The following is an 11,649-nucleotide window of genomic DNA, read 5'->3' as shown; positions in this document are numbered from 1 at the left end:
CGAGCCGAGCCTGCGGCGGGCGGGCGGGCGCGCTCAGACACACGTAGGCTGCCAGAGTATGCCGTGGGGCAGTGCCAAAGTATGCAAAGGAAAAATGCTATTAGCTCATCAGCGCTGGAGAGACTAGAAACGGGGCGGCGGGGAGGGGGAAGGGGCCGCTAGCGAGAGAGGAAACATGTTTCTGGAAAATGTGCTGGCCGGCACATCTCCCGGGCTGGAGCAGCTGCTGGGGACCTTCGTCTCAGCGCTGAGTAACAGTCGGATCCCCTTAATGACCTCTTAATTAGGAGAAAACCTCCATCAAATAAACTCTCGACTATTGACTTTTGGGTTTTCTGCCTATGAGTCACACGAGAAAAATACACTGGCGGTGCTCCTCCCGGAGTAAGTTTTCATTGAAAAGTGAAATTTCACATGGGAGAGGCTTAGCCCCGTCACCAGAACAAATAAACCTGGCTCGGGCAGCGTCTCCCCAAAACCGTGCTGGAGAAGAGGAGCAGGCCGTGGCCCGAAACCCTCTCCCTCCCTTCCTGCTTTTACAAGAGTTCATCAACGCTGTGTTTTGATAAGTCCAATCACCCAGCCAGGGAAAGGAATTGAGGTCCGTGGATTTCAGCCAAAACTCCTTTTGGGTGTATTTTTCCAAGGGCTGTTTGCTTATGAATCCTTGCAAAGGAATGGAGGAGAATACACAGCAGTTCTCCTTCACCAAAAGTTTGCTGGTGAGGATATTTCCTAAGTGATTCCCGTCAAAGACAATCAGCCCAGGCTGCAAGTTTTTACCCTACTGAGCTAGATGCAAGACACCTTCCTGCCGCTGCTGGCTTCCCCAGGTCAGGTTCACAGTCCACATGCTACTGGCTGGGCAGATATTTGCCACTGTACTTTGATGTTCTTGATACAGTTCTCCTGTCATTTTTTTCTGTTGTAGTTTATTTTAATTGCATATTACTTCTAATGGTTCACACTTCATAACCAAAGTCCTGCAAAACGTGGTCCTGCATTGTGGCTGTGGTGGATTGTGAATTCTGATTTACACTGCTATCCCATTAGTAGTAGTAGTACTTAGCTTTAAAGTAGCTCTTTGTAGCCCCTGAAATCAGCAGTGCCATCCTGGGCATCGAAGTTAGCCCTGCGACAGGTGGGTCAGAAGCTGTGACCAGTGCTTGGTACCCACCACTTGCCACACCAGGCTTGCCTGCTCTGCTCTTGATCTCGGGAGACCTGTACTGCAGGCAAGTGTGCAGCCTAGTGGACTTACTTAAGCACTGTTCACTTCCCTGCAGTCACCCAAACAACCTACAGGGTTAAAATCACCGGAAAATCAGCAGTTGACTGTAAAAATTCCCAGTCTGGAGAACACCGAGGAGCGCAGGGCGGGTATGCATCAAAGAGAGCAAAGTCTTCTTACTGGGGAATACCCCCCATAGCAAAATGGGTGTTTGTTACCACTGCTAGCCAGCACCAGGCTGGTGGGGACCATCCACTGGACTGGGCCCCAAACCAGAACCAGTAACTCGTCTCTTCCCACAAGCAGGTTGTGCCTGATGCTCTAGTTAGTACTAGCCTGGGCAGCCTGCTACAGAGGTGGTTGGGTTTGGGTTCTCTTATTCATCATATCTGCGGGCTGCTCATCCTCTCTGATCTTTCTTATTGTGGCTTTGAAAATATTATTCTCCATTTACGGGTTTGCCCAGAACAATCAGTGACTAAGACTGAGTAAAATGGAAAGGTTGAAGATAGGAAAAATACAACACTGAAGGAATGAGGTTTCTGTCTTTCTAATCTTCCTCTAAATCTTACTAGTGTTACAAACAGCAGGTTGTTGCCCAATGTGTGATATTAGACAATGTTTCCACACAGTGGGATTCTAGCCATATTTTTTTTTCCTTATTAAGTAACTATTTTTCATGAAACTGGAGAAAGCATAGCTGAGGCTAGTCCTGCCCATTTATCAGCCATTCACGTTGTTTGGAACTTTTTCCATAGCACTAATTTAATTTTCCAAAGCACTAATATAGGTTTCATAAAGCGTGAAAAGCACTATCAGCATCCCTAGAGAGTTGCATCCTTCACTTATCATTAGGTGCCTATGTCCATTCAAATACTGTCCTCTCCTCACAGGTTACCTAATTATACCTAGCTTTTATACCTTGGGTCTCTCTAAACCATTAAAAAGCCCACCAGTATATGTGACGAGAACTATGGATGTGAAATTCTCTCCAATACCTTAAAAGCCTGGTAAGCAAGCCAGGTACTGTGATTGCATTAAAAGTGCCCTAAAAACTCCTGAGTACTCTGGTATTAAGCTTTCTCATGAGGTTAATACAGCTTCTTTGTAAAGCCCAGTTCTCATACTGGATCGCAGTTAATTTAGTTACTTAAGCATTTGCCTACATCTTTCATTTTTGGATGAAATGACTGGTATGTCTGGGTACTTGTTGCACTGGCGATTTTTATTTCCGCCACCTACAGAAATAAATCCAGTCTATATCAACTGAGAAATTAAAATTCCCCTCACCAGACAATGACACTAATTGAAGCAGGTATCAGTAAGTAATCACAATAATCACAAACAAACTGAGATCAGGAGGTATTTTATATTTACCAATTACCAATTAATTGGTAGATTGTTGAAGTCCTCATTCAAAGGTTACAAATGGAAAAAATGTCTTCAATGGCATGTGTAGTGTTTGAAGTCCTCCTTATGTGTACACCACTATTAAACAGCAGTTGTGAATCTCAAAAATGGAAAAAGATTAACCTGTTCTTCAAAAAAAACTTTAACAACAAAAAAAAAACCCAGAACCAAAGCTCTTTGAATTTGGCATGTCTTAGTACATGTCCTAAGAGAGACAATTTAAGGTTCTCTAAGCTCACTGTTTTGTGTGTGGATGAAAAAAAGTGTGACAGTATAGAAAAGTGGAAGTTATTTTAAATAACAGACAGTTTACACCAGTCACATTATTTGTTACTTTTAATGTTACTTTTAAAAAAATCATAAATTCTGTTGTTATAGGATGGCTAAAATGTTTTCTTGCTTAGTGTTAAATTAGGATGCTTAGCTAGAGTAACATACGTGAAGCAAGAAATATAAATAATTTTATAAAATCCTAATGTGAAACTAGACAAACTTAATATGTGTTAAGTGTATTTTTTTGAAGCTCGTATTTATTTGTTTGGGATTGAAGGGTTAGATATTGAGGAGTAGCTATGAAAAAGTTGAAGAGTAGTGGCTGGTTTCAGCTTTCTGTATCTGAGAAAAATTTAGTTTAATCATCCAAGTTATGCTTCAGTAGACAAAGAACTTACTCTGATTCTTCTGTTTGCATAAACACTGATTTGCAACTAGATCATTCAAATTTCTCTTGTTTTGCATATCTTATAATATTTTTTATAACTTGTAATTTTTTGCATTCAAATATTCAAAATGGGGTGATTTTGTTGCACACTAGAACACTATGGATTTTTCTGAAGCAGGTTTTACAGCAGGTTGAGGTATATTTATTTAAATCTCACTTGTCAATGTATTGGAATAAAAGGTTCCTAATTGTAATGAATTTCCCTTAATAACTGGAATTAAAATGTTAAGATATTCTTTACAGTATGTGAACTTCACTAGAAACTAAGAACAGTCTGTAATGAGTTGTTTGGTTTTTTTAACAAACCAACTTAATTAGAGACCAGGGTTATAGGCTTTTTCTGACATCAGTAGTCTTTGGGGCAGACTGCAATAATTTATTTTCACAAAAGTTAATCCTCTAGTTAAATTTAGCTACCATTTATAGGTCTGATTTTGGAGTCTTTAATCAGGCAGTTTCCTACAACCATAAGTAAAGTGCAAAAGTAAACTTTCAGATTTTTTTCTGCTCTGAATTTATAAAGGAACACAGATTTTTTTTGCTTCAATGAACTTGTAAATTTGTTGAAGAAAGAAAATTGTTAGAATTTTATCAGTAGGTAAACTCCTCAATTCAAAATTATCAGCCAAAATGCCACCTGGCCCCTGTCTACTATTTTGGGTTTATTTATCTGCATTACAAAACTAATTTGTAGTTACTTTGTTTTATACACTGTGGGGAGAGCTACTGAATAGCACGTATCTACTCCCAATGAAGGAAGTTAAGCACACTTGTCCATTTCTGCAGGATCTGACAGCATTATCAAGAAAAGCAGCTACAGGACCTGAGATAGCTGTTCTTTTCTTGCATGAGACCTGAAGACAAAAGCCTTCTGATGTTAGTGGATTTTTTGTCAAATCAGGGTTTGCAATGAGCAGTATTTTTTAAGTTTAGAGTGTTGATGTGTTGGTAAAACCGAATATGAATGGTTTCACAGCATGCAGCTACATGGTTTCTTACTTGAAGCTAGATTTTAAAAGAGCACAGTGAAAATTAAACAAAAAGCCTCTCCCTTCTTGAATTTATAGCATGTTTCATCTCTGAATATTGTTTTCTAACACTTCTATTTGTTTTCTGTTGGTCTCCCAAAGGTTTCTATAACAAGTAAGATTTCTAAAAAAGTGAGATAAATAGACAAATAGGCAGCTACTGCAAATTCAATCAGAGATTTGAAAACCACTGAAGTTATTTCTTTTCTTGTGCGTCAATGTCTGTAATGAAAGCTTCCCTAACTATTGTCTTCGAAGTATTCATTGCAATGGTATACAAAACTTACCATCAGTAATATAACTGGGTGTGTTTTGTTTGATTTCAGTAAGTTGTCTGATGACATGTACAAAGAAATAGAAATCCAAGACACTCACAGTAAAAAGCCCACTATCTGTGCATTAATGCCTGTGATACGTACCAGTTAGCTTCATTTAGCAAGGTTAATAAAATTAAAATTAAAATTAGATTTATACAGTGCATGTGTAAACAGTACATTTTTGTTTAGGGAGTTCAGTCCTGAATTGTCTTCATAAGCAGAGCATATGCTCAAGAACTGCCTACCATCTCAGACACAACTATCTAATTTTATTCAAGTTTTTGAATACTGAGAAGAGGTTATCATGTAAACTTGAAAAACCTAAGTAAATTCAGAAAAAGCAAATGTTTGGCTGAACAGTTCTATACACAGGCATGTCTTTGTTGTGGCAAAGCTCCGTGATGATCCTTCCCTTCTGTGTGTTTTGCACAAAAGCAAAAAAATCCAGCTAGTAAGTCCAAGCTGAGGAAGACTTGAGAAAACAATTAGTTTTGAATTGAGGCATTCACCAGGCTGTTCTGAGATTAAGAATGTTATGTATGAAGGGAGAGGCACGGATAACATTTGAAATCCATCATTTTCCTTTCCTCTCCAGCAGGGGAGAAGTCCTTGTATATCTTTCACAAAGTGGAATACTGTTAAGAGCAGAACAAGTTGGCAGAAATTTTGGAACATGATTTAACTATGCATCTCATCAAAGATAGTTAGACAGTGCAGCAGTGATATCTCTAAAACAAAGCTAACTTTGTAAAAATAGCATAAAGGAGTTCCAGATTCATCATGTCTCGTTCATCATATCTAGGTTGCTTAGTTTACAAGTAGATATAAATCCTAACTTTCCCATATACCTGGATCTGATAGTTCTTTTCCATCTAGCATCTTCATCTTCATAACCATCCCTGAATTTGCATGGCTGTCACAGAGACAGGCAATTTTCTTTGTGAAACTTTAATGTCTGATGTAAAAATACCAAAGAAGAGCCCACTTTCAAATTCCAAGGTGAATTTTCATAATTGACATTGGAAAATAATCCTGTGTTACACTGACAAAGTAGCATACAATGGCTCAATTAAAATAGAAGTCAATAATGCCATTCATAACACAAATGTGAATGCGTAAAAGGTGGGACAATGATGAAGGTAATAAAGAACTGGCAGAGGAACTCCTGTATCCCTAAGACTAGGATTTTAATTGCCTGCTACTTTGTTTTCACTGAAGAATATATACACAGTAATCAACAAACAAAAACCCCCACATCTTTGCATTAGAGAGCATGTGTCAGAAGTAAGTATCAAGGCCATTAAAAATACAGTTTGCAGTTTGTATTCAAAAAGAAATGAGGAAAGAATAGAAACAGATGGATGGGCCAACTTCTCCACAATGAGATCTACTTCTAGTAGGACCCAGAAACTTATCTGAGAAAAGGTCTTCTGATAGAGATGCAGGTTCAGACTCATAAGGTACCTTATATTACCCATAGAAAAACAGTACAATTTAGGTATCTATCAGCCCTTAATCCCTCCTAGATGTCTCCAGCAGCATTTTGCTGTATCTGATGTTGTCAAAATGTAAATGTCTGATCAGGGGGCAGGATGTTTCTAAAATAAATACCCTCACATTTGCAACTCAGTCTTGGTTCCTAGCTTGGTATTGGCAAGCAAGTATTTGATATTATTAAGACACATTGGCTCTGTTTTGCTTATCAGTCAGTTATGTGTAGAAAGTTTCATCTGTAAACCCTGAAAAAGGCTTTCTGTGTGGATTATGTAAACAGATGTGGTCCATCCTCCTGAAAGCTATGTCCAAAGCATACAGATGACAGAGAAGTAATTAGATACAGCCAACATGGCTTCACCAAGGGGAAAATCCAAAGAGTTGTAGTCAACACCTCAATGTCCAAATGAAGATCAGTAAAAAGGGTGTCCTTCAGGCATCCATATCGAGACCAGTACTGCTCAATATCTTTATTAATGACACAGACAGTGGGATCAAACCCTCAGAAAGTTCACGGATGACACCAAGCAGAATGGTGCAGTAGATTTGTTACAGGGAAGGGATGCTATCCAGGGGGACCTTGACCAGGCTTGAGGAATAGGCCCGTGTGAACCTCATGAAGTTCAACAAGTCCCAAGTGCAAGGGTCAGGGCAATCCCCAGCATTAGTACAGACTAAGGGATGAATGGATTTAGAGCAGCCTGCAGAGAAGGACTTGGGTGACAGTGGTAGGTGAAAAATTGGACATGAGCTAGCAACATGTGCTTGCAGCCCAGAAAGCCAACCATATCCTGGGCTGCATCAAAAGAAGGATGGCCAGCAGGTTGAGGGAGGCAATTCTGCCCCTCTACTCTGCTCTCATGAGACCCTACCTAGAGTACTGTGTCCAGCTCTGGGGTCCTCAGTACATGAAAGACATGGACCTGTTGGAGCGGGTCCAGAGGAGGGCCACAAAAATGGTCAGAGGGCTGGGACACCTCTGCTATGAAGAAAGGCTGAGAGAGTTGGGGTTGTTCAGCCTGGAGAAGAGAAGGCTCTGGGGAGACCTTATAGTAGCCTTTCAGTATATAAAGGGGGCTTATAAGAAAGTTGGAGAGAGACTTTTTACCAGGGTCTATAGTGACAGGACAAGGGGCAATGGTTTTAAAGTGAGAGCAGAGATTTTGATTAGATATAAGGAAAAAATTCTTCACTATGAGTGTGGTGAGACACTGGAACAAGTTGCCCTGAGAAGTTGTGTGTGCCCCCTCCCCAGAAGTGTTCAAGGCCAGGTTGGATGGGGCTTTGAGCAACCTGACTTAGTGAAAGATGTCCCTGTCCACATCAGGGAGGTTGGAACTAGGTGATCTTTAAGGTGCCTTCCAACGCAGACCATTCTATGATTCTATGAAAATAGGTATATTTCCAGTCCTGAAACAAATCAGCTTACATACAATAGTGGAGATATGCCAGTTTGCCTAAATTGATGGTCTGGACTGGTGAGCATTTCTTTGCTGCTGAGCATTTCTTTCTCTAAGGCATAATTAAGCATAACTATTCTAAGAAGATTGAAAAAAGTAGTGTCTAATTGAATGAGTCTTTGGAAGAACCAACTTTATTTATTTACCTTCCTTATAAGATGAAGAGAACACTAAACCTATTGAGAAATTTTTTGTTGTTCATATTCTCATCATTTCCAAGTACATGATTTTTGTCCCATTATCATTCCTCTCTACTACTCTCTTGGTTTTTTCCAACTGTTACGCCCTTTCTCAGGCCAGTCTGTAAGCTCTCCAGGGCAGGGACCGTGGCTTCATATGTATAGGCTCAGTGACTCTCACAGTAGGGCACTGAGCCTGACTATTACTTTTGGTGACTGCTGCAATATGAAGAGCAGCACTGAATACAGAATGCTGTATTGAACAGATGTGACATTTAGAACATGTGAATGCCCTCATGCAGCTGTGTGTATTATTGAACAAAGTTGACACTCAGCAATTCTGACTCAAATGAAACACCCGTAGTGGTTTTCCCTTTGGTCTAAATTTCATCATAATATTTTGTCTTACATACCAATATTATGAACTCTTTTACTATTCTGCTTTATAGTAAATCCTTTTTGAAATACATTCCTAATCTAATTCCTATTTTCATCCCCAGGTAATTATCAGATTTCACTTTAGGTCTTCTCATTGCTCAGATGATTGGAGAAATTACTTGAAGTAAAACATTAAGTCATGCATGTAGCTTGAAAGGAATGTTTATAGAAAGATGTTAAAGGTATACCAGGGCAATGACTGTCATATTTGCTTTACCACCTAAGAGTAGAAGAAAAGAGATATACTTAGAAAGTGCTTGTTTGGCTTTAATGAGCTGAAATAAAAGTTGACAGTAAATACTATTTTCTCGTCACAGTGAACAGACTCAAGCAGCTACTAATTGAAGACCAATCTTTGAGCATAAGCTCAGAAACTCTCATGGTATGCCAGGTTTATTCTGTCTGAGCTGAAGCCTAACACAAAAATTGGTTTAACTGCACTGCATGTGTGTCAGTTCAAAGCATTCCAAATTGTCTCAACATTTGATGTTATGTAGCCAAACAGAAACTCCCATGAAAATAGATACATTATTCAGGAATATATATAATCAGTTGTGCTAATTTCAGTTGAATACTGTAGGGCAGAGGTGGCCGCTGCCTTCATCTGAGAAAGTGGAGGCCCTTCCCCATCCCTCCAGCTGACTTGTTTTGTCCTCTGTGATCTATGTCTGGGCTGTGTGACTGCATCAGGTCAGGCAATGGGGTGATGCTGCCAACAGCATCTGCAAGAGGATAGGCAATGGGATGAGGGAGAGAACAGATGACAATCAGTCAACTCTGGTGCAACACTGACTTCTCTGTAGCTTTGGAGGTGCTAGGGAAAAGCTGGGGTTTCACACAGTGGCTGGATTTGTATGAGTTATCTGTGTGGTGGCATGGGAACAGGACGTGAGGACATGAGGTGGGGAAAAACAGGAGCAATTAAACCCCTTACTTATCTTTCCCAGTAAATCTACAGCTAAACCCACAGTAGTTTTTCATTTAGTCTAGTTTTACCATGCTAATTTCCTTCTGTACTTGTTCAGCAAAAACTCCTGTATGTATCTATCTTTATAATATTGTATCTAGGTACAAGTACCATATCCCAGCATAACTTGAACAAAATCAAACTCTTGAAACTATACAAATACATAGACCATCCTAAAAAAATACATACAGTCCTAAGCTTTAGGAGATTTTATATTTCTGGTCACCATCCATGCTTTGTTTTGGAGAGATCAACAGTAGGGTAGCTGTTCTGCAGAATGGGGTGTCTCACCAGTCATAGTATGACAGATTACACCTTCTAGCACAACTATCTGAAAGGACTATAGGGAGGTGTGACTGCTCCTAGGTTTCCTGCTTTTCCTAGTGGAAGCTTACTGTGACTGCTCCACTGAAGTCAAGCTGCTTAGAGAAAGCCAGAAAGAGTTTCTTCAAAAAGCCATGAGAAATCAATAAGGAATAAGAAAGTCTTGACTTGGTGGCATTGTTTTATTCACTGTCATGGACCTCTTGAGGAATAAAGAGCAGAGCCTATAGGAACTCCTATAGGCCTTCTCTAGGAATCATATCAGCAGAAGAGATGCTGTAGGAAGAGAGAACCTGAATAAGCATTGGCAAGTTTAAGAAGCAAAGATGCTGCTTGAGGCAGATGAAGCTTACTGAATGTCTGGTTCTAGAAGCAGGTGTTTCCCCTACAGACACGGAAGGAATATAGTGTGTCTGAATTCCCCTTTAAAGTTTTGTGGACAATACTCAATTATAGTGAACAATTCCCATGGAAATCAGCTGAGTTATACCAGGGTGGGACTTTGCAGCTGAGAGTAGAGCATTTAATGTGCTTGTATATGTCCTGTGATATATTTTTTGAGGAATGAAAATTCCTCCAGATCCTGTATTTTTCACATTTTTTATTGTAACTCTGGCTTTGCATTTCACTTTGCATTAAAATTAGAATGGTTTCCAGCACAACTCTCCTGTTGTAAAACTTTGGTTGATTAAAGTTTAAATTTGACTATGGTGGGAAGTAGGAGCAGAGTACAATTTAAAATGCCTGTGTTAATTAAGAAGGGCAAGCTACTGTCTTTCTCAAACTACCTTTTGCCTTTCCATCATTACTGTACTGTCCTTACAGGTCTTTTGCCAAAGACTAAACAATAACAAGTAGTAACTTTAGTTTGCAAAACATCATGGAAGGTTCAAAAGCACATTATAGAAATCTCTCCAATCACTGTTCTTTGCACACCACTGAGGAAGAGCGTGTCATCTCTGTTAAAGTAGTGTTAATGAGCAGTGTTGGAAAGGAAGAAAATGAAATATTCTTTTATAGAAACCTCTGGGAAAATCCATAAGTAAGATTACATGTGTTAGAATTTGGATTGGAATTTGGATTTACAATATTTTAAGCCAAGAAGGACCTATACGGTCTGGTCTTCTGCATAACACAGGCAATGTAATTTCACCCAGTAATTTCTGCATAAAGGTCATAATTAGTTGCTGAGCTAAGATATCTTTTTTAGAAAGACAGTCTTGGATTAAAGAGGTCAAATGACAGAGAGTTCACCACAACCCAAAGTCAGCTGATGCAATAGTTTTTCCCTTCACTTCAAAACAAAACAACAAAACAAAACTGTTCCTTATTTATAATTTGAATTGAACACCTCTACTGAAGCTGTCATTCAGGACAGCACCTGTAGTAAAAAAGCACCTGCTAACACAAGCATGAACATGTTTTAAGCATGAAAAGCAGTGACTGGAGAAGTAAGAAAAATAAAGCAAAGTTTTGTTCACTGTTCTGTTCACTCACCTTTTTAAGGTCCCTCACTTTTCCCTTCTGGCTGCTTTCTTCATAGGTGAGGGCCAGGGTTGTGCTGAAGAGCTGCAGCAGCTTTGAAGAACCTTTTGAAATGAACCCTACCATTATCCGTTCTTTGGAGTCACTGTCCTTCACTGGTTTTCTACCTGTGAGAAAGGAGCGTGTTGCTGTAAAGGAACAGTTTTGGATATGGTATCTGGTGTGCTGAAGATGTATTTATCTAACTTTGCATTCTTCATGCCAAACAATGGAGTGCTAGTGGACTGAAAAAACCACCAGTGAGTGTCAGCTGGGGGGAGGAGACCTGCTTACCCCCCAGAAGCATTTTGGCAAGTTTTGTGAAGACAGTCTGATGCCTCTTTCTCAAGGAGCCATTGAACACGTTATTTAACAGAAATTGCTAACTCTTCTCTTTTGTTACATGGTTTTTGCTTTCTAAACACTGAGATCAGAATGAATACTGCATCACTTAAAAAAATTCAATTTCCTTCACCGCTCAAAATTTATGTTCAGAACACACAATCGTAGGTTATAAAACTACATTTAAGATCCACATTCTAGTGAAAAGGCATAG

General features: G+C 39.5%; 1 protein-coding gene across 1 annotated transcript in view; it reads right to left on the bottom strand.

The window, feature by feature from the left end:
* LOX (lysyl oxidase) overlaps positions 1-11,180 on the bottom strand; it is a 19,859-nt gene extending 8,679 nt beyond the window's left edge. Inside the window, 1 exon segment of the mRNA XM_010561701.1 lies at positions 11,067-11,180. Coding sequence (XP_010560003.1) covers positions 11,067-11,180 — 114 coding nt within the window.
* Between the last annotated feature and the right edge of the window lie 469 nt (positions 11,181-11,649).

Source organism: Haliaeetus leucocephalus, unplaced genomic scaffold (genome assembly GCF_000737465.1).
Source record: "Haliaeetus leucocephalus isolate CR32 unplaced genomic scaffold, Haliaeetus_leucocephalus-4.0 Scaffold150, whole genome shotgun sequence".
Taxonomy (NCBI): Eukaryota; Metazoa; Chordata; class Aves; order Accipitriformes; family Accipitridae; genus Haliaeetus; species Haliaeetus leucocephalus.
This window is presented reverse-complemented; position numbering and strand designations above follow the sequence as displayed.